Source organism: Medicago sativa, chromosome 2 (genome assembly GCF_051527215.1).
Source record: "Medicago sativa cultivar Bolivia chromosome 2, Bolivia_mono, whole genome shotgun sequence".
Taxonomy (NCBI): Eukaryota; Viridiplantae; Streptophyta; class Magnoliopsida; order Fabales; family Fabaceae; genus Medicago; species Medicago sativa.
The window spans coordinates 12,774,162-12,795,891 of record NC_140750.1 but is presented as its reverse complement, the minus strand read 5'-3'; the positions used below and the strand labels follow the sequence as shown (position 1 = coordinate 12,795,891).

Sequence of the window (21,730 nt, the reverse complement as noted above, 5' to 3'; positions counted from 1 at the left end):
TCATATATGCCTAGAATATGTATCCTTTATATTTGTATACATTTACGTTCCCAGACATCCGTCTTCTGTCGTTCATGTGCCTACGCAGTTGCTGACGACTGTGTTGATGGACACTCAGGCGTGGTTATTCAATGCTTAGGGAGATGGGTGTGAGAGAGCATGGCATCATGCTCCTGGCTACATGGCTTGGTATGCCAAAGTCTCTCACCCTCGTATTCTCCCACCTGATGAAGGATCTCCTCCCAGACCGGCGAACGTGGAGCAGATCATAAAGGAGGAGCATGCCAGGGAGATGCCTGACACACTGACGATCATCCGGGATGTGGTTCATATAGCTGATGATATTGTGGCCAGGCAAGCCGAGATGACTAAAGAGGAGATTGTCCAGGAGATGATGCGGATAGCCGGTACTGGTCGCCCTGCCCTTACGTATCAGATTGCCAGGCGGCGCAGGGGGCCGAGGCATGCTAGGCAGCAGGGTTGATTATGATTAGGCTGTTTTATGTATTTTTTTACTATAATGATGATGATGTATTATTATGACATGTTCCGTACATTTTCGTATTTCTATGACATTTACGTACGTACGTTTTAAATTATTTCTTGCGTTTTAATTTTATCATGTTCCTGTTAAATATTGGATGAATATGTTTAGGTATCAATTGGTTATTAGATGAAAATTTTAGATGAATTTTCAATTGGTTATTGGATGATAATCTTAGATGAATTTGTTTAGGTACCAAAGGATTTGGTCAGGAAAGACACTGGAAAATGAGTTTCTGGAAAATGATCCAGAGATGTAGCGGTTGTTAACAACCGCTGGATGTAGTGGCAGTTAACAACCGCTGGATGTAGCGGCAGTTAATAGCCGCCGGTTAGACCAACGGATGTTAACTGCCGCTGGGGGCATTTAGGTATTTTACTTGTGTCAATGTGAATTTATCAATGTCAGAAAAGCAATTTTCAATCATCATTGTTTGATTTGCCTGATGGATCATCTTTGTGAAAGCCTTTTGCCTAATATTAGTACATGCATGGATTCGGAGTTAATCTACATACTATTTATTCAAGATTTACTACAAGAACTCCCCAAAAAAACTAAAAGAAGTGTACAACTTTCCCTAAAAAGTTATGAAATTTGCTCAATAGATCATTCAATTGCTCTCACGCCCCTTAAAAACTCAGAAATACCCCTTTCTATTAGTAACTCCCAAACCTCAAGAGGTCTAACTCCCGCTCGCTTTTGTTCGGGAGATACGACCTGATGCGCCTTTGATAAATATTGAAACAGAAATAGAAGTTACCATTTGTGGTTCAAACCATTTACTTATAGTTTCCCTCCATACTCCAACAAATCAAGTTCGAACAATAAATAAGTGTTCAAAATCTCAAAACTCACACTTTCCTTCGCATTTTATATGTTAGGGTTTTGAAGTTGCTAAATATGATTGTGGATTTGAACATTTAGTCTTGAAGATTTCTTGTAATTAATGGTCGGTTCTTGAAGAGTGGCAAAAATTTTACTATAGTTAATGTTCATGCTCCTCGCGAGTTGTCGGATAAACAACAATTACGACATAAGTTATCGGTGTTTGTCGGTAACCATGTGACGATAAATGTTTGTCTTTGTTGTGATTTGAATGCCATTCATTCTAAGTAGGAAAGAAAGAGTTGTGGTTTGATTTCTTAACAAGTGTGTATTGACATTTTTAATGGGTTCATTGAGGATAACTTTCTGGTGGATCTTTCTTTTCATGATCGAAGGTTTACTAGGTATCTTAGTGATGGTCAATCAATGAGCAGTTTATATCAATTTTTGTTGTCAGATGAGTGGTACTTGGCTTGGGCTAATTGTGTTCAGGTTGCTCAATAGAGAGGGTAATTTGATCATTTCTCGGTGATATAGGGTAATTTGATCATTTCTCGGTGATATTGACAGTTGATGAGGGTAATTGGGGCCCGAAACCGTTACAGATGCTGAAAAGTTGGACGGATATCTTAGGTTACAATCAGTTTATCAGTGATCAGTGGAGCTCTTTTCAAGTGGATGGTTGGGGCGTTTTGTTTTAAAAGAAAAGTTAAAGAGAATAAAAGGTTGTTTGAAATAATGGCACCAGAATCATACTCAAAATTTGTAGGATGAATAAAAATTGTGAAGGATCGTATTTCGTCTCTAGATTGTAGAGGGATGACACTTCCTTTAATGATGTGGAGTTGGAAGAGCTTCATGGTCTTACGACTAATTTGCACCCGTTGGCTAAATTTAATTTTAGTGTGACTTCGCAGAAGTCGCATTTGCATTGGCTGAAAGGAAATGATGCAAATTCTAAATTTTTCATGGTATAATGGTAAGTAGGCGCAGGGAAACACTATGATTACCATTAATCTTAATGGTGTTCAAATATAGGGGGTGGATAATTTTAGAAAGTGATGCAAATTCTAAGTTTTTTGGGTTGTCATCATTTCGGCACTCTTTGGTTTATGATTCGAAATTTGATTGGTTTTTTCACTACTTATCCATTATGAATTTGAGATCATTTTTCACTTTTTGTTCGGTTTGGATTGGATTGGTCTTTTATGCAAGTAATATGGTACGTGTGTGCTTGGCCAATTCGGAAAGCCAGGAATGACAAAAAATTTAATAACAAGGCGGCCTAACTTCATCAGTAACTCGATAAAGTTAAGTTGCTTTCTTTATGATCGTTGTAATCAAATAATGTTATTTTTGCTTTTGACTACCACACTTGGTGGCTTAACCCCTTTATTTTGTATGACTTAATCTCTTGTTGTGTCTGTTATTGGCCTTGTAGCTTTATTTTTCAGCCTTTTTCCATTGGTTATCTTTGTTATTTTGTTAAACTGTTGTTGATGTTCTGTGACACACCTTGTATTGGTAGAATGTTGTTTTCATATTAATATATCAATTTTTGTCTTGGTAATTTTTCTTTAAAAACACTCGAATACAAAATATTTTTAGATAACACCACTAATATACAATGAAAATATAAAATATAGTAATATAATTGTTTAATTTGGGCTTCAAACGATAGACTTGCGTCAAATTAATAGTAAGGGTGTGGAAATACATGATTAACCGATATTAGTAAACTGAACTGCACCGCACAAAAAAGAAATTGTAACCAATTAAATAGTTCAAGAACTGAACCACATATTTAGAAAAGATCAATTAATCGAACTTAAAGAACATAACCAATTTAAACCATCTCTAAACTTTTTTAACAAAACACTATCTTTTCTTGTAAAAAAAACAAAAACTATATATGCAATAACACTAAAAAAATTAAAATCTTTATCAACCCCAAATTGAGATAGAGAGAGAGAGTGAAATCAGGAGTGAGAGAGGAACTGAGCAAAACCTGCAACATCCAAGATTGTCGTCTCTTCCCTCCACTGCTTGTCCCTGTCGTCGAATCTGGTGTTGGTTATCTCTGTTCACTCTTCTTGCCGTTGTCAAATTTGGTATCAGTTCTCTCATTTGTTGCTCTACACGCAGAAATTGAATGAACGATTGTTGAACGTACTCTTTCGTTTCCAACTTTAATTCATCAATGAATTTTTTTTTTGTTGCAAAGTTGCGTCTAAAATAAATTGAAAAGTTGATTTTCAATTTTGGTTTTATTTGTGCCGGGGACTAAATTGGGTAGTCAGAAAATTGTGAGGGATCAAAATGGATCTTTATTGTTTATAATAAAATTCACCAAAATCCAATTTTTTCAAAGAGCAATGATATTTGTACGACCATTTGGTGACAATATTTGTGACAACCTTCTTTTTCTATCTTTTTGTTTGGAGAAATGATATTTGTAAAATAATTTTGGTACAACTTTGTCTCTTATACTCACATCGTGTTTTTATTCTCTTTTTTTTCTCTCTATTATTTTTTACCAATAACAAGATAGAACGACAAGGTTGTCCCAAAAGTTGGCACAAAATAATTGTTCAAATATTATTACCTTTTTATTTGTCAAAAACAATATATATATATATATATATATAGAGAGAGAGAGAGAGCATAAATGTAATATGAGAGTGAAAGTTGTCCAAAAATTATCAAAAATAGTTGGTCATAAATCATTTATCTTTTTCAAAATTTACCAAAAACGGGGTTGAACAAAAAACCAATTAGATTGAATTAAACCGGTTTAAAATTGTAAATCGGTTTTGAACAGATTCTGAACGGAACTGAAACTGGATTGTGAAATTAAGGGAGTGGATCCTCTTCGGTGAAGATCCCTCATGTTTTCTGCAGTGTCCCACTATCCATCTCAATTACACTATCTTTCCTTTTTTGATATTGCAAACACATTATCTCATCTATTTAATGGAGGACCTAGATTACACATAAAAGAAAACCACGTGAGACAATCTCCTCCCACGATTAAAATTATGAACTACAAACACCCTTGATTAACGGCCATAATAAAATATATTGAGATTAGTCGTTGCTGTTCAATTTAAGACCCAAACTTGTACAAATACCGGAAATTTATCATTAGTTGTTTTTACACTCCTAAAAATACAGGGTTTCACAATAACTTGTTATATTCTTAATTAATACAGTATTTAATCAGATAAATTGCGTCTGTCTTTAGTGAAAGGAATTCATGATAAATAATGTACGAAAAAAATCTGCAAGGATATTTTGGACCCACTGATTGGATGGATCGTCAAGGGAGGTCATGTGTGTCAATCAAGGCAAACTATTGCTTGATTTGCCTTTCTTCTTTGAAACTTTCACCTTGACACAGATGGATTTCTTAACTCCCTCTTTTCTTTCCTCTTTCTCTTCCCCTTGTTTTTTTTACCACATACACTACCCATTAGTTGGTTTCGTTAGTGTGGGATTTGGCTCCACTAATATGCTTTCATTTGTGTAAATTAATAGTAATTTTTTTTAATCATGCTAAACACAGTAATCCCTAAAAAAAATTCATATGCTTAACGTTCCTTAACTTTCCACCTAAAAAATATTTCGTGATGGAAGATGGACACGCATACTCGTACCATAATATTTTATAAAGGATACTCGTATAACAGTTGTTATTTATATTATTAATTGAGAACAGTTGTTATTTATATTATTAATTGAGTCAGATTTTTTTCTTTGGTAACAGTTGAGTTAAATATTATTTTGGTCACTTTTTTTCGATAATTTGAATTTTATTGATATTATTCAGCTTTAACTTCATCCCTTTACCTAAAAAATATGCAATGTTCGGGGTTCAAATCCCGACCACCACCAAAAAACCTAAAAAAAAGCCATTCCATAGTCGCCCTTAGGGAAAAAAATACTTCATTCCTTAGTAAAATTTACTTTCTAAAGAAAATTGCACTTGTTTTGATATTTTTTTTTGGCTTGATAGCTAGTATTTTTCATCTTTTAAATATTGTGATTGTGCAATTTTCAATTTCTTTCGAGTTATTAATTTGTCGTGCGTTATCCCTGTGTGATTTCTTTCGATGATAAGACATCATTTATTAACTTGACACACAATTCTGATCAATGGTTTAACTTTTCTTTATAAAAAAAATAAAAACACTAAAAACCATTTTGAGATATGATAAAAATAGCAAAATCAAGTTTATATGTAACACATAAGTATATGAGAAATGAACATAAGTATACGAGAAATAATATTTGTAAAACTATTTTAAGATGATTTTTGCGACATCTCTCTCTATACACACACACACACACACATTGTTTTTGTGCCAAAAATTAGAAAAGAATAGGACAATTTCAAAGTTATTATAAAATAGTTGTACAAATGTCATTTTTCTGAGTATATTTAGTAGAATCAAAATAGAAGTGTTTGATGATTACTATTTGAAAAATGTTAACTCGTGCCCTTGGGGCATAAATTAATAAACCAATTGTAAAAGGTTTTTCTTGAAACTTGTGTATTCAATGCTTAAAAGTTGCAAAAGTTATACTTTCAATATAAAATTTATTTTTAATTTTTATTTTAAGCTCCTTAACTTGTACCATAAGGGCAAGTGCCATAATGGCACAAGTTAACATGACCCTTAATATTTTTATGAGTTTACTCGAGATTAGGGGTGTGCAAAGTTAAAAACCAAACCAAAACCAAAACCAAAACCAAATATTGGTTTTGGTTTGGTTCCTGAAACCACTTCTCTAAAAACCGGTTTTTAAGTACAACCAGTTCGGATATGGTTCAGAACCGGTTTGAAACCGGTTTGTAAAAAAAACCAATTTTTTGAACTAAACCAATTTTTCTTCTTGTTGATTCTCCTCCACCGTCGTCGTCAGTTGCAAAAGCAGCGTTGTGAACGACATATGACGATACGGTATCGTCGATACCTACTCGACACGCCGTAATCCATTGCCGCCGGTTGAGATAGGTCAAGACGACGGCTCGGTTGCTGCATCGGCAACGCCATACCGAAAATCCCTCCACCGCCGGACCAATAGTCGTCAAAGGATGAGCATGGCAAGAAACCGACGACATCGAGGAAGATGACATCGAAGGCCTTCAATAAGGGGAAGTGTGAATTTCTCTTGAAATACATGATTTTTTCCGCCGTATGGAATGAAAGAGTCAACAAATCAAATAAAACCAGTCATTGAATTGAAATTATCAGTGCATGTTCTTGTTCGAAACTTGGTGGAGGCGTATTCGATGCAAACATCTTGTCTTGAAATCCATTCAGTGTCTTTCAATTTCGAGCAAGAAACGACTACAGGGAAGGAACAATTCATCATCATAATCTCGAGAGGTGGTGGCGACGGTGGTTGTTACGGAGGTGAAAGGTTTGGTTTCTGATTGGGTTTGAGAGCAAGAAGAAGAAAATGGCCAAATCTGGTTAAAAAATCGGATCCTAATTTTAATTGGTTTGGATATCCAACCCGTTTAAAATGGGTTGGTTGGTAACCATTTACAAAAAATCCGGATATTTTAAAGTGGATCTGGATATGGTTATGAGTTTGGGCCTCAAACCGGTTATTATGCACACCCCTACTCGAGATGCATTGTCAATGGAAAACATATTTGCACTAACATCCAACAAAAGTTCATGATAATCAGATAATATCACGCAAGTTCACTTTGTAACTGAATTAAAAGTAATCGAAAAAATACTAAATTTTTATTGAACGTCTATGTAAAGGCAAGTTTTGACACCAAGTGCAGGACCAGCCCTGGCCAAGGGCAACAAAGTCTTTGGCACATGGCCTCAAACTAAGAGCAGTCTCAAAATTTGAAAGAAAAAAATCTTTTATCCACGGACAAAATCCGTCATTAAATATCATTTTTCCGTAGGTAAAAATCTAAAAGACAACAATTTTCCTATCAAATATAGATTGTCTATATATAAATGTTTATTTCTTTATAAGTAAAAGTCATATTTGAACTGCTTATATATACAACTTAGTTTTCTATTCCTATAAGTGGTGTTGGATTTTTTTCTTCAATTCTTTTTTAAATGAAACTTGTCAAGATTATAGCATGGCCTCTAAATTGTTAGGGACGGACCTGACTAAGCATACGTCTCAAAATTTCTCTGTTTTTATTAGCTTATAGTATTTTTATATTTACTAATATCTTATTACACGAAGTAGGTATTAAATTTATTTACGTATAACATTTTTTTTTTCCCTCCCCTCATTTTCCTTTTTCTTTTTCCCACTAAATTCTTTGTTTACAATATATCAAAATAAAATAATTAGAACAAAGAAAGTGTTGATAGAGTTGGTTATATAAATCTACAGGTGAAAAGAATTTGGATTTGATTTCTAGTATCACTCGTTTGAAAGGTCTCAGCTATGATAAAAAAATATATTTTTTTTGAAAAGAGTAAAAAAAAAATAGATGTTACGTTGTCTTTTTGAGAATTAATGTCATATCAATTCTTTTTTTTTCTTCTTTCAAATAATGTCATATCAATTCTAAATGGCCTAAATTGTGGAGATATTTTGAAGCACCTACTAGAAAACAAATATTCTAATTACAATGGGTTAAACATTTTTTTTTAAGGATACAATGGGTTATATTTGATCCTCCGATTTTTTTATAAAAGATAAACGAGTCAACATAAAAATATTATATTTGATCTAGAGAAAGTATCACATTATATTTATTGAATATCAACAAATATTAACGTGTACATCTTTTTGTTGTTTTTATTGTGTTTAATTATATGTTTATGTTATCATATTTTGTTATAAATTTTCAATGGCAGACTAGGGCAAATGTTATAAATTATTCTAAACTCAACTGTCAAAACCGAATTATTATTCTGTTTTAGTGGTGGTCAGGATTGGAACCCCGGATCTTGCATATACACTATCCGGTTATTAATATAAGCAAAAATTTAATTTTTAGATTCATTCATTAAATGACGTATGTAGCCTATAATAAAGACTACATACGTCATTTAATGAATGAATCTAAAAATCAAACTTTTGCTTATATTAGTGACCGGAGGATGTATTATGCATTGTTTCTACCAACTGAGTTAAGCAGGACATCGAATTATTATTCTAAAATCAACAGTGAGTCAAATTTTCAATTGTTGTACGAAAGAGAAAACAAAAAAAAATGAAGAGTATAAACCGGGTGGGGAGGGGGGACAATGGGATGCGACAATAAGTACGTAACCTGATGGAGCTGCTTTTATACGGTATTTTTACGGGAAGTGATGCTAAGTCTATGCCTTTATTGTGGACGATGAGGAAGGATATATAGATAGATATCTATGGTGCTAGTGCTACAAATAGATTAGCAAGTCATCAAAGAAAAAAAGAGGAAGAGACATTCGGACTGTCCCACATACTTTACAGCTTTATTAACTTAGCTACAGACTAGCTTTTTCTGCAGTAAATAAATAATTTCGAATTACTACTGATTAGTATATGCATGCTAGCTAACATAGCAACGTCATATTGGGTTCAATTTAGTGTGTGTTTGGTTCAGTTTTAAATATAATTGATTCTGACAGAATTGATTCTGACAGAATTGATTTATGTTTGGATACAATTATGTAGAATTGATTAAACAAACTGATTTATGTTTGGATACAATTATGTAGAATTGCTTTTGAATGTATAATTACTAAAATAGACATAGCTAAAGGAGAATTGATAAAGAAGGAGAATTGATAAAGGACAATAAAGGAAAATAATAGGTTGTAATAATAAAATATAATATTTACTGTTTATAATTGATTCTAGAAAAGCTAGAAGCTAGGATTTGTAGCTTCATGGAGAATTGCTTTTGGAGGATAAAAGCAATTCTGAAAAGCCAAACCAAACACGTTGTTTTTGGCTAGAATTGCTTTTGGCACTGTAGAGAATTGCTTTTGGCTGGGCAGAAGCTGAACCAAACATGCTATTAAAGTAGAAAGTTAATAATCTTTGGGAGCATTTGGCTTTTTATAATGCATTAGATGGGGATTTTTTGTGTTCAATCGGTTGATGTTTGTTTGTTTGCATGTTTTGCAATTTAGTGGTTTGTATTTGTTTAGGAATGATATACTCGTCATTGCTTATATGTGATTTTGTTGGAATTTTTATTGGTCATTTGGAATGAGCGTAACTCGTAGGTTTGTTGCAACAAAGAGCTGAATTTAGATTAGTTACAAGATTGTATCAAACTTTTCTCTTGGTGTATTTTTTATTCTACTTCTTGAGGGTCCATAATTGATTCTGGAGGTATAGAATTGATTCTAATATGTTTAGTTGCTGTCGAATATAAATGATCATGTCTTCATAATTGATTCTACTTGGAGATATGATTTGTAACTTTTGAATCTATAATTGAATTTAACGTACAAATTTATAGTTCAACTCACTTTTACATGAACGTATCCAAACACAATTTACATTTTAGGCAAAATTACTTTTAACCAAAATCAATTCTACAAATATTGTGTTTGGAATAGCGGTGGGGGGAGAAAAAACGTGCGTCTAGCCTAAAGCTGGAATTTTCAGCTTCATAAAAGTAACGGCAACACAACATTGGGACGCGAGAATCCTGCTCCAAACGCTAAGCCAAACATGCTAAAAATCGATTATATCAAAATCAATTATACCCACTGCACAACCAAATATACGTTTGGTGGTGGTTGAAGTCTCAAGAACCACATTCTTTTTTACATTTTCATTCGTGGTGGAATAACCCATTAGTCTGTATTGGTTATGCCACCATGTAATGTTGTGTCTTGATTTTTGTATCATGTGACATTGTGTTTGACTCCCTTTTAGACACATTTTACTTCATTGAGACTTTTTCCTTTAATATAGGACAACACGTTTTTATGGAAGGCAAAGTGATTTTTAAATTGTAAGACATGGTTCATTCCTTTTAAGTACTATGAGCCAATACTCATAAGGTGAGTGCATCATAATTGTGATCCTTTGCTTAACACCCTGAGAGGTAAGCTTGTGCTTATAAACTCCGTTTTAAACATTTCCCTATCTATTTTTAACCCCTCATTCATGAATATGTTTGTCAAGCTTAAAAATCTAATGGTGCAGATTCAAAAAATCTTTCTTCGAGGGCGACTAAGGGTGTGTTTGTTTCAGCTTTAAAAAAAATAGATTTTGTGTCAAAAGAATCTAGAGATTTTTCTTTAGAGATTTTCAAAAAAATCTGAAGTTATTTGTGTTTGTCTACTATCCATAAAAATCCATTTTTTTTTTTAAAAAGTGAGTTCTAACATGTACATGTGTTATCTCCTTGTTGTTAAACAAAATAGATTTTGAGAAAAGTTAATCCTACTAGCTTTTCATTTTAGGGTCAAAATAGATTTTTTTGATAAAATGATTTTTCTGAAAATCCTAAACAAACACTTAAAAATGAAAAAAGTGATTTTTTTAAGGAAAAAAATAGATTTTTTTTGAAAAAAAATCTGAAACAAACGCACCCTAAATGGTGGGAAAATGATTTATTTAGTTAAGTGGTCTAATATGTAGACTTGAAGAGGAAGGACGCTTGTGAGTGATGCATCTAAGGCTTTTTAACTTATGGGAGAAAATATGTTAGGGAGGTGCAATTGAGTGATGATTTGTTGACCCTCCTATATGATGTGTCTATGCCTTTGGTAACAAATTGTTGTTTTAGGGTACATGTTCCGTGTGGCCTCTATTTGGCGAGGTTGACATATATCTTGTGGAAAACTCTCATCATGTGTCATTTCTCTATTACGAAGAGATCCAAAACTTGGCTCGAATTTGTAAAAGTTCTAGCCAGTCTAGTTTATTGGTTTCTCTTGACAATCGTTGGATAATTGATATATCATAAAACACAAAGATATATAAAAAAACACCATTGTCTTTAAATTAGTTGATGCAAATATCAAATTGTCCTGATTTTATTTTTTCAGCGGCTTGTTGACATTGATGTTACATTACACAGAACTCTAAAGTCTAAACACAAGTTTCATATTGGATCCCTTTAAAAAAAAAAAGTTTCATATTGGTCAGACACTTCAATTTTTATGCGTGTTGGACTTTCACGGTTGAAACCCTAAAACCAATTAACATATATTGATGACGACTCATAAAAAAATTAGTTTCTAATTAACATAAAATTGTAGTTATGATATTATGTGTGGCGTGACATCAACTTGAACAAACCACCAAATCACTTAAATTAACACATCAACACCTCAAACTAATTAATGAAAAAACATTTTGATTGACATAAGACAATTTAAGGGAATAATTTTATGTTTCATAAATTTAGAGTTCAAAATTAACAATTACATTTTCAAGATCAAAATGTGATTTAATCATTAATTATTATTGTTCAAAAGAAACAAACTATATCTTATACTTTCTTGTATGCTAAAATGAGTTAATTTTTAATCTCGAGCAAGAAGAAAACAAAGAGAGTGAGTATAATGACGGCTAGTGTTGTATTGTCATAAAATTAAATGTAGGGGTCCTAAAGTAATTAACCTCTCTGCAATAAAAAATTGTCACAAAATAATTGATCTTTTCAATTTTCAACATATAGCATTAATATTTTTTCCAATTGTATCTCTAATATTATTTGCATCATTGTCAATTCAATATATTTTATAGTTAGACAAATGTTAACTTGTATCTTTTGTAAGCTAAACTAATCCATTTAAATTAACATTGGAGAGCAGGAGCATACTTCAAAAATCCTAAACCAACATCACTAGACTAGGGATGGCAAAGCGGACCAGCTCGCTTAAATCCGCAAGAGGCAGGACGAAACAGGCCGAGTCAATTTAGATGGTCGAGTTCAAAATTCCATCCACCCCGCTTTATGGCGGGTTGACGGTCGACCCATCAAAGACAAAAACATGATTTTTAATGCAATTTTTAACAATTTCATTGTTATAAAAAATATGTTGTTGTTATTTATAAAATAAAATTGGGAGCAAATCAATTTGTGCTTAAACACAAGCTTATGAGAAAAAATTGAATTATGATGAGTTATTTGGCCGCTTCATTTTAAATTATGTTTAACTTGTTGATAAAATAAAAAATAGAAAAATTGCAAGTTGACGAGTTGGTGAGTCGGCCCGCCCCGTCCCTGTCCCATCCCGTTTTTTAACGAATTAAGCGTGACGAGCCAACCAGAAGCAGCGATTTTAAAACTCCGGCTCAACCAGCCAAAAAATAGTAAGTTAAACGAGCCGGCCAGACGAGTTGGACTTGTTTTGCCACCTTTACACCAGACCAATCCAAATTGGTTTATTAACTTATGTCTTTAAGACGCATGTTAAAGAACTTATTATAAATATATGTTTTTTTTTTAAGAACAGAAACATACGTCTTAAAAGTTGTGTATTCATCTTTTTAAAAGCAAAAGAGATGTGAATGGCTTACCTAACTTAAATATATATCTTATTGTTAACAACTTTGATTGTAAAAAAAAAAAAGTAAAAATATTATATTTTTTAATGTAAATTAAAGTTACTCTCTTTGAGTTTTTAACTTGTGACTTGGTGCACAAGTTAACAAGACACTTTTAGTTATTAAAAAATGAAAAATGTTAACAAGGGTCCTACGTGCACTCTTTTAAATTTTAAAATAATATATATATGTAACAAAATCCTTAATTTTCTTTTCTCTTTAGGTGTGTTAAACTCGTACGCCATCCCCAACGAGGGATCTCTCCTTTTTAGAGAATAGATTTTGAAATGTAATGATACAAAGTTATTGATAAATAATTATTGCGTTTCGTTTAAGACATTTGTGTTAGGTGTTGAGCTAGAGGGATTGGCTGCTTATTATGTATTATTATTAAAAAATTATAAATAAATGATGCGTACATGTAAAATTCATTTAAGTATATAAAAATGATTGTTTCCACTGTGATATTATTATACAATGAGAAATGGTACGTAGTGCTAGGGACACCTAAATGAAAGAAACAAATATAGTATAATTAATTCTTCAAAATTTTAAAAATGTTATTTTAATTATTTTTAGCTTTATTTAAAGGACATTCGTTAGGTTAGGATAACCTTCATTTGGTCTCTGTAATTATAAAAGATTAGATAGATTGTACTTGTATATTAAAATACTGATAAAATAAGAAATGATCCAAGAAAAAAGAATAGAGTGAGGGAGATAGAAAGAAGGATTGATTCCGTGCCCTATGAACCTATCTTCCCCAATATATTCATCATCATCAGCATAGTAGTAGTAGGTAACTTGTTTTCTCCTCCTCGATTTGATCGTTCCTTGCTCACTATTTATTACCTCTCTCCAAAACAAAAGAAAGAAAAAAAAAAACTTGCTTGTTCTTCTCTTGTCTCTCACTCCACTGCTTTTGTATGGCAGGGGTATCAGTGGCAGTGCAGAAAAAGGAAGGTAGAGTTTTCATTGGGAAGGTAAAACCTTTTTTTGGCACCAATGCCTCACACTAACCCTTCTTCTGTAACTCAACCTTCATCTCTCTCTCTACATACCCCGCGTGCACTCTACTGCTTCTCACTCCTTCATAAAAAACCTTGTATTATCCACTAGCTAGAGAGACAAAGAGAGATTCATTTCATTACTATTACTCCCTCCGTCCCGGTTTAATTGACCTACTTTGGTTTTTCACACAGATTAAGAAAAGTGTATAAATAAAGGGGAAAGTGGAATATATTGTATTGGGAATGATAAAAGTAGTATTATTTAGTGTTATATTGTATTGGAAATGATGAAAGTTGTATTGAAAATTGAAATGAGTCAGTTATTTTAGGACACTTTTTTTTAGAAAATAGGTCAGTTATTCCGGGACGGAGGGAGTAGTATTCATTAAATGCTGAAAATGTGTGGAAAGAGAGATTAACACTCATTTTCCAAAGGAAATCTGTGCAGGCTTTTGCCAGTAGTAGAAGAAGCCAAAAAACCTCTTCACTACTTCTTCATGTAACTGACTGGTAACTATACAACATAGCCAGCCACCACAAAACACTATCACTATTTATGTTTTTCTGTAAAAAAGCCTGTTACTTTTTTACCATAAAACCCGGGCGGGTGACCCTTGTGTGAAACAAAAACAAAACATCTTCAATATTAATATCATTCTCAGTGAGAGAAAGAGAGAGAAAGAAAAAGAAAAATCTGACCTAGAAGGCAAAAAGGGTAATAAAAAGGAAGTGTTACTTGTGGCCAAGTGAGTGAGTATTAATTCAATGGAGGGTAGTTCTAATGGAAGTTCTTCTTATTCTTATGTGATGGGTGCTTTTGGAGAAAACAGTGGTGGGCTATGTCCTCCAATGATGATGATGCCTTTAGTCACTTCATCTCATCATAATGCTCATCATCCAATAAATTCCAATAACCACAACAATATTAATGCAAACAACATAAGCGGTCTTTTCCTTCCCATCCCTAATTCCACTAACAATAATAACAATCACTACACCAACTGTAATAACAACACCTCTTCTATCATGCTTCAAAATAACCATCAAAACACTCCTGGTTTAGGTTACTATTTCATGGACAACATCAACAACCATGGAAGCTCTTCTTCCTCTTCTTCTTCTTCTGTCAAATCCAAGATCATGGCTCATCCTCACTATCACCGTCTCTTGGAAGCCTACATCAACTGTCAAAAGGTCAGAAAAAAAAAAAGATAATTATTTTGAAAACGATGTGTGTAATTAATTTCTTTGTACTTTTTTTGTTTGACAAGTTTGGATCTGACGAGCTGTGTTGTATAATTGTACTTTGAAACTGTGGGCTTTTGTTTTCATTTCCATTTATTACTAATATTGACAAACTATCATGTATATTATTGTAAGTCAAAACCCTTTTAAGCATAGATGATAAAGACACTTCATTTCATGACTATTTTTTTCATAAATTTTTTACTTCATGGATATTATTTTAGGTTGGAGCACCAAGTGAAGTGGTGGCAAGGTTAGAAGAAGCATGTGCAACTGCAGTGAGAATGGGTGGAGATGCAGTTGGATCAGGTTGTTTAGGTGAAGATCCAGCTCTAGATCAGTTCATGGAAGCTTACTGTGAGATGCTTATCAAGTATGAGCAAGAACTTTCCAAACCCTTAAAGGAAGCTATGCTTTTTCTTCAAAGGATTGAAGTCCAGTTCAAAAATCTTACAGTTTCTTCTTCTTCAGATAATATTGGTGATAATAATCTCTCTCTCTCTCTCTCTCTCTCTCTCTCTCTCTCCAGAAAATACTATTCAGATTTTAAATCATAATCTTGATTGCTTGCTTGATATTTGTTGCTGTTTACATATGTATCCATGCATGTCTGTGTTTGGAAGAGTTTGTTAATTTTGTTAGTATGTAAAAGTGTTTGATTATTAATTAATTAAAGGGTCTTGTTAACAAGTGCCCTAAGGACATTGTTTAAGGAACCCAAAAAAAGAAACAATGTCTTGAAAATACAAGTCAAACATTTTTTAGAGTCATAACCGTACACTGCCTTTAGGGCACTTGTTAGCATCTTCCTTAATTAAATTAAATTGAAGTTAATGACAAGATCTACTTTTTCTTTGCAGCTTTTCATAAAAAAATTCTTAATTAGTCTTTCTCATTGATTTTTCATTTTATATTTCTAGCTTGTACTCTTTTTAATCTTCTTTGCCTAAATAAGTGAGTTCCAAATACTTGAAACCAAAGGTGCCCTTAACTCATGCATTTTTGTCTGAAAATAAAGGTAGATGGTGATGTTTAGTAGTACATATATATTTCATTGGTGTTGGTGCATTGAAGGAACTTAACTATATAGGTATCTTGTTAAATTCGTCGTTTCTTGTGTGTGTGTGTGTGCGCGCTTGATAGTATTGTTTTTATGGGAACTATAAGACTTACATCATCACATATATAGCTTTTTCTTAAAATTTCCCTTTTGATGAGGTCACAGAAACTCTCAGATTTCACTGGCTTTTGTAGTGTTCTTAATATATTAACATTATTAAAGAATCTACTTTGTAATGAATCCAAAATTTGGAGGACTTCGGAACAGGAAGATTGGTGGGTGAATTTAGGTTTTGTAAATAATAACCAATGAATTAGGGTTTCTTCTGCACTTGTTCCCAGAAGTGGTAATTGCGAGGTATATACTCACAAGTTTCTTTCTAAATTGGAATGCAAAATGCAGATAGTAGAGTAGCTCCAAAGAGGTAAAGTACTTTCCTGGGGACAAGTGCATAGTGGATTTTAGATTATGATATGGATCAATTAACATGAAAAAATCTTGCAAAGTTGATTGGATTTGATTAATGACCTAAAAAAGAGATTAAGCTATGATGTGTTAGTAGGTCCTTAAGAATAATGGTGAGTTTAATTGATTTGTTCTCTTGCTTCTTTTTCTCATTTGTCTCATCAAGGTTCCGTGTAAACACTACTCCCTATGGATGGAATATTTTATTAATTTGTATAATTTCATATAGATAGTGTGATTATATGTGTTGTCATCATTATGTATATTTTTGTGTCTGCAGGTATAGATGCATATTATAATGCTTGTAAAATTATGTTTGTGTGTTGATATTATTATATATATTTGATAAAAAACTTGTTTGCTTGTCTTTAACTAAAAATGGATATACATTGTCCTACATGCATTTTTCTATGATGTTCATTGTTGGTGCTTATCAAAAAACTGTGGCATCTATGTTGAATGAAGACTACAATTGAATTTGAGTCAAACTTTGCTGCTATAGAGTTAATGACTATGATGAAAATAAGCAGAACCTTATCACATAATGCATTGGATATAAACATGACCAAGCTTTTAGTGGATCATTGATTTCTAGCTTCCAACTATGTATGGGCCAAAAGAAGTATATAGTAGTAACTTTCCACATATTGATCCAAAGTTTTCAATTCAATGTTTCTTATCTTTATGTTCATGTTCCCCTCTATTTTTGTAGTATATCATCGTATGCTGGTTTTTCAATTATTGAAGTCTCCTTGTAGTAATGTACTGTCTTACCCTTCAAAACATAAAAAAACTTGAACTTCCACTTATCAATTATACATGTTTTTGTTTATGCTTTTGATGTGTTAATTTTGTTAAACTCTCCTATATAGAAAGATTATCTTAGGTTTTGGTTCTAACTAACTCCAAGTTTGTAAGGTTTTCGGGTGTCCATTTTATAAAGAAAATCGATCGATCTTCGACTTGAGTTTTTTCCATTTAGTTAAGCTATGCATTTTTCTTCGGCTTTGGCATGTGAAAACCTTCTCATTAAGATTACACTGTGTTAATTCTAATAATTAATAACAATGGCCTTTGATTATGTTTGAAGTAATATAATATATTGTACTCCCTCCGGTCCTTATTATAAGAAAAAGTTGACTTTTTAGGTTCATAGAATATTTAATGTATCTTATTGTAAATATAGACTAGATACATCACTTATACAATGAACCAAAAAAGTTAATTGTTTCTTATAATAAGGACCGGAGGGAGTACCATTTTTATCCCTATGATAATAGATTTCCACTGGTTTTGATTTCTGCATCTAGGCTTGACTAGGGTCTCTTGTGTGTATGGATTATGTTGCCCTTCATAAGTTAAGTATTTTGGTGAAGTATACATTCACGAGGAATAAACTTTATCATCTTTAACTTTGTCTTCTTTGAAGGAAAAGGAGTGTCCATTATTTCAGGGTTTAGATGCATGGAGCCTTGGAAATAATGGATGTGTAGATAATGTGCCTTCCCGGCTCTTTATCCTATGCACCTAGTTCAAATGTTAACCTTCAATGTGGTGAATCAATGATTTTCAATGATTGAAGATTGTACTTTTATCCTTTATTTAATTAAACATTCACCCTTGTGGTATCAAAATTTGTCCTAACCAATAATTTAGTAGCTTAGCTTGGCATTTAAATCCAACATATATGCTAGTTTCAGCTAGTTGAAATAGTATCATGGTTTAAAAAGTTAAGCTACTATGTTTGTTAACCTTATTGGTTTACTTTTATGTAAACAGCAAAGAAGAGTTCCAATTAAAAATAGGAGTACAAGGGGTACTCATCCATATACAACCAAGGGCAAGCTAATTACAAGGGGTACCCCCCACATATATTTGATTATAGGACCTAAGGATGCAATTCATATGACCTAAACACCACTCAAAGAAAAGGCTATTGCCTCCATGAAATACCTTCCAAGTAACTGAATGCCAAATTAGTGACAATCCCTCTCTTTTCCTTGCGCCCCCATATATACAAATATCCATGGTCCAAAAATCCTAACCATTTTGATTTCACTCCACATTGTTAATATTTTAACCTTTTTTTTAAATATATATATTTTCTTCCAATGTTAGATTTCTATATTTATTTTAATGTTCTGTTTACGAGGATTGGTTTTGCCAACTTGCCTTCTATTCATGTGTAAGTAATATTGATAGTAAATAAGAAGTCAAACAATAAAAAAAATTGTTACTGTTGTTTTAAAAAAAAAATGATGACTATAAATTGTTTTTACCGGTAGCAATTATTGTTGTTGGGTAAAAGCTCAAGTGTCACATTGCTTAGAAATGTCATAACATAGAACTTGGAATCAACTTTTTGCAAATCGGATTGAAGAGTAGGTCTTGGGATATACACAATACTATGTATTTTGAATACAACCTTTTATTTTCATATATTCAAAATATCCTTCTAATGTTATATTATTTGCAATCATCATAATTGATTTGATTCATATATATGATCAGCTTGTAGTGAAGGTGGAGATAGGAATGGATCATCTGAAGAAGATCATGTTGATATGTACAACAACATGATAGATCCTCAAGCAGAAGACAGGGAATTAAAGGGTCAGCTTTTGAGAAAATACAGTGGATACTTAGGCAGTCTGAAGCAAGAGTTTATGAAGAAAAGGAAAAAAGGAAAGCTTCCAAAAGAGGCAAGGCAACAATTGCTTGAATGGTGGAGCAGACATTACAAGTGGCCTTACCCATCTGTAAGCACCACTTTAAAAATTTGAATCCTTTTTCTTAATCTCTTGCCACAATATTTCTAATTAAATTTTGATTTCTTTCATTTCATAGGCAATCACCTAGTTACGGATTTTAATAAATTAATCAAAGATAATGACAACTCATGTTTCGACTTGGTGCATGTTTGGATTCACGAGTGATTTGCTAAAATTGTGTGGAGACCGTGATTTTTTTGTAGCTCCAATGTGTAGCTTTTGCAATAAGTCATGATCAACCAAGTCCACCATGATTTTTCAAATTTGCAAAGTCACGTTGAACCACCATGGTTTTTCAAGTCACGCTAAGCCGAACATGCATTTAGTATTTGAAGACTGATTTTTTAAGGTCAAAATGTGAGTTGTTTGCATTAATTTGAAGGTTTCGCATGACTATATTCTATATCAAATGTGTAAATTGGATTTGGGTTGTTGAGCAGTCACAATACCGTGCAGTCACACCACACCAAAGGTCATTGGATCAAAATCAGACGATTGGATTTAAAGTTTAGTGTGTTAGATTTTTTTTTTTAGTCAAAATCTGCATTGATATTTGGACCTTTCGATCTTGATCCAACGGTCAATAATGTGGTCAACTGTGTGACTTGACGATTTTGTGATTTCACACGCAATCCAAAACCCTAACCATATAAACATGTATTGTACAATTTACTTTTTTTGAAGGTAAGAATTTTACTTTATAATAACTAGCATGAAGACAAATTGATAATAAGTTGTCTCACACAATTCAAATGTACTACTATAATTTATGAATAACAGGAATCACAGAAGCTGGCTCTAGCAGAGTCAACAGGTCTTGATCAGAAGCAAATAAACAACTGGTTTATCAATCAAAGGAAACGGCACTGGAAGCCTTCAGAGGACATGCAGTTTGTGGTGATGGATCCAAGTCATCCACACTATTACATGGATAATGTTCTCAGCAATTCATATCCCATGGATCTATCTAACACCATGCTCTAGTTATTACCTCGGTGCTTGCTTGTGGTCTTAAAAGTCTTGGTGTTAATTAACCCTACGTTACGTTGTAAGGCATTGATATATGATATATATGTCGCTTCGATGTTAAAAAAACTGCTAATATTAATTATATTATTATATATATTAATGTGTGTAGAAATTAATTAAGCATTTTGAATCATTAAAATAGCCAGGAAATAAGCTGCTGGTTATTAGACGGTTCTTTATGAAGGTACTAATATATTGATTAAATAAATTTTAAGCTTGCTATGTGATCTTATGTGCTCTTTTCTGATCTTTTACATATAACGCATCATCAAATTCAACGTCAACTAAGCATTCCAGAACAAAGGACTATATAAAGGGAAAAAAAAAAAGAACTGGTTTGTTAATCATTGGATAGATTGCCAACAAAGAGTTGTGGACCGCATTCAAGGACCTCTATAAATAAGTGCTCTCTGGTTTTCAGTTTCAATACCAGCAAAACACATCAAAGAAAACCATGCAAATATTTGTCATTAAGCTGAAGATCTTTCTCACGCGGTTGCAAATAGATAGCTCTCTATTTGACTGCGTCCGCGTGATGAAGATCCTCCGCATGCTGGCAAAAATATATAGAGACAAAGAGGTTGCTCTATATTTGAATATCAAGAGGTTTCCATGAGTTATATTTTGCTGTCTGCCAGATAAATATGTCATTTGGCAAGACATCAGGATCTAACTCAGAGAAAACCTCTTGAAACACCTTTTCTTTTGTATGCATTTATCACTTATTTTCCATGAAATCTCTATAAAATACCCTCCAAAATAGGCTTTCTGGTTATGTTCGGATTATATAATCCAGAATGTTGTTGTCATTTCCGGAATATATAATCCGGATTCCCTCGGTTTCATTTGGACGGTGTGCTTCACCACAGGTTTGGCCAGTTAGTAGAGTTTTAATGCGTTTTTTGGACGGTGTTGAATAAAAAACACGTTTTCCTTGACTTCCAAATGACCTAGGACTTGTTTTAGGCTATAAATAGGGTTGCATGTTCAACAAATTCCTTCATTCTTCACTTCATCTCTTTTCTTTCAATTTCTTCAAATTTTTTAAGTTTTGTAGGAGTGTTTGTCGTGTCATGGTCATTGTTGACCGTTCATATGACCCCTGCAATTGCATTGCAGCTTATGCGGGGGTTATATAACGGTCAACAGAGACCCTTGACACAAAAAAAAAGACACTAAAATTTCATATCGACATTGTTCAGATTTTAATATCCGAAAAACACTAACAATCTGGTTCGGAAAATAAAATCCGGACCAGGGGAAATTTGGGCATTTT

At 32.9% G+C, this 21,730-nt stretch overlaps 1 protein-coding gene across 1 annotated transcript; it reads left to right on the top strand.

Moving 5' to 3' along the window:
* The first annotated feature begins 14,290 nt into the window (after nucleotides 1–14,290).
* STM (KNOX/ELK homeobox transcription factor) lies at nucleotides 14,291–20,681 on the top strand. Its single transcript, XM_085743014.1, has 4 exons — nucleotides 14,291–15,078; nucleotides 15,354–15,609; nucleotides 19,166–19,413; nucleotides 20,206–20,681. Exons 1-4 carry the CDS (start codon nucleotides 14,650–14,652, stop codon nucleotides 20,407–20,409), a joined length of 1,137 nt encoding a protein of 378 aa, XP_085599140.1. The 5' UTR covers nucleotides 14,291–14,649; the 3' UTR covers nucleotides 20,410–20,681.
* The last annotated feature ends 1,049 nt before the right edge of the window (nucleotides 20,682–21,730 follow it).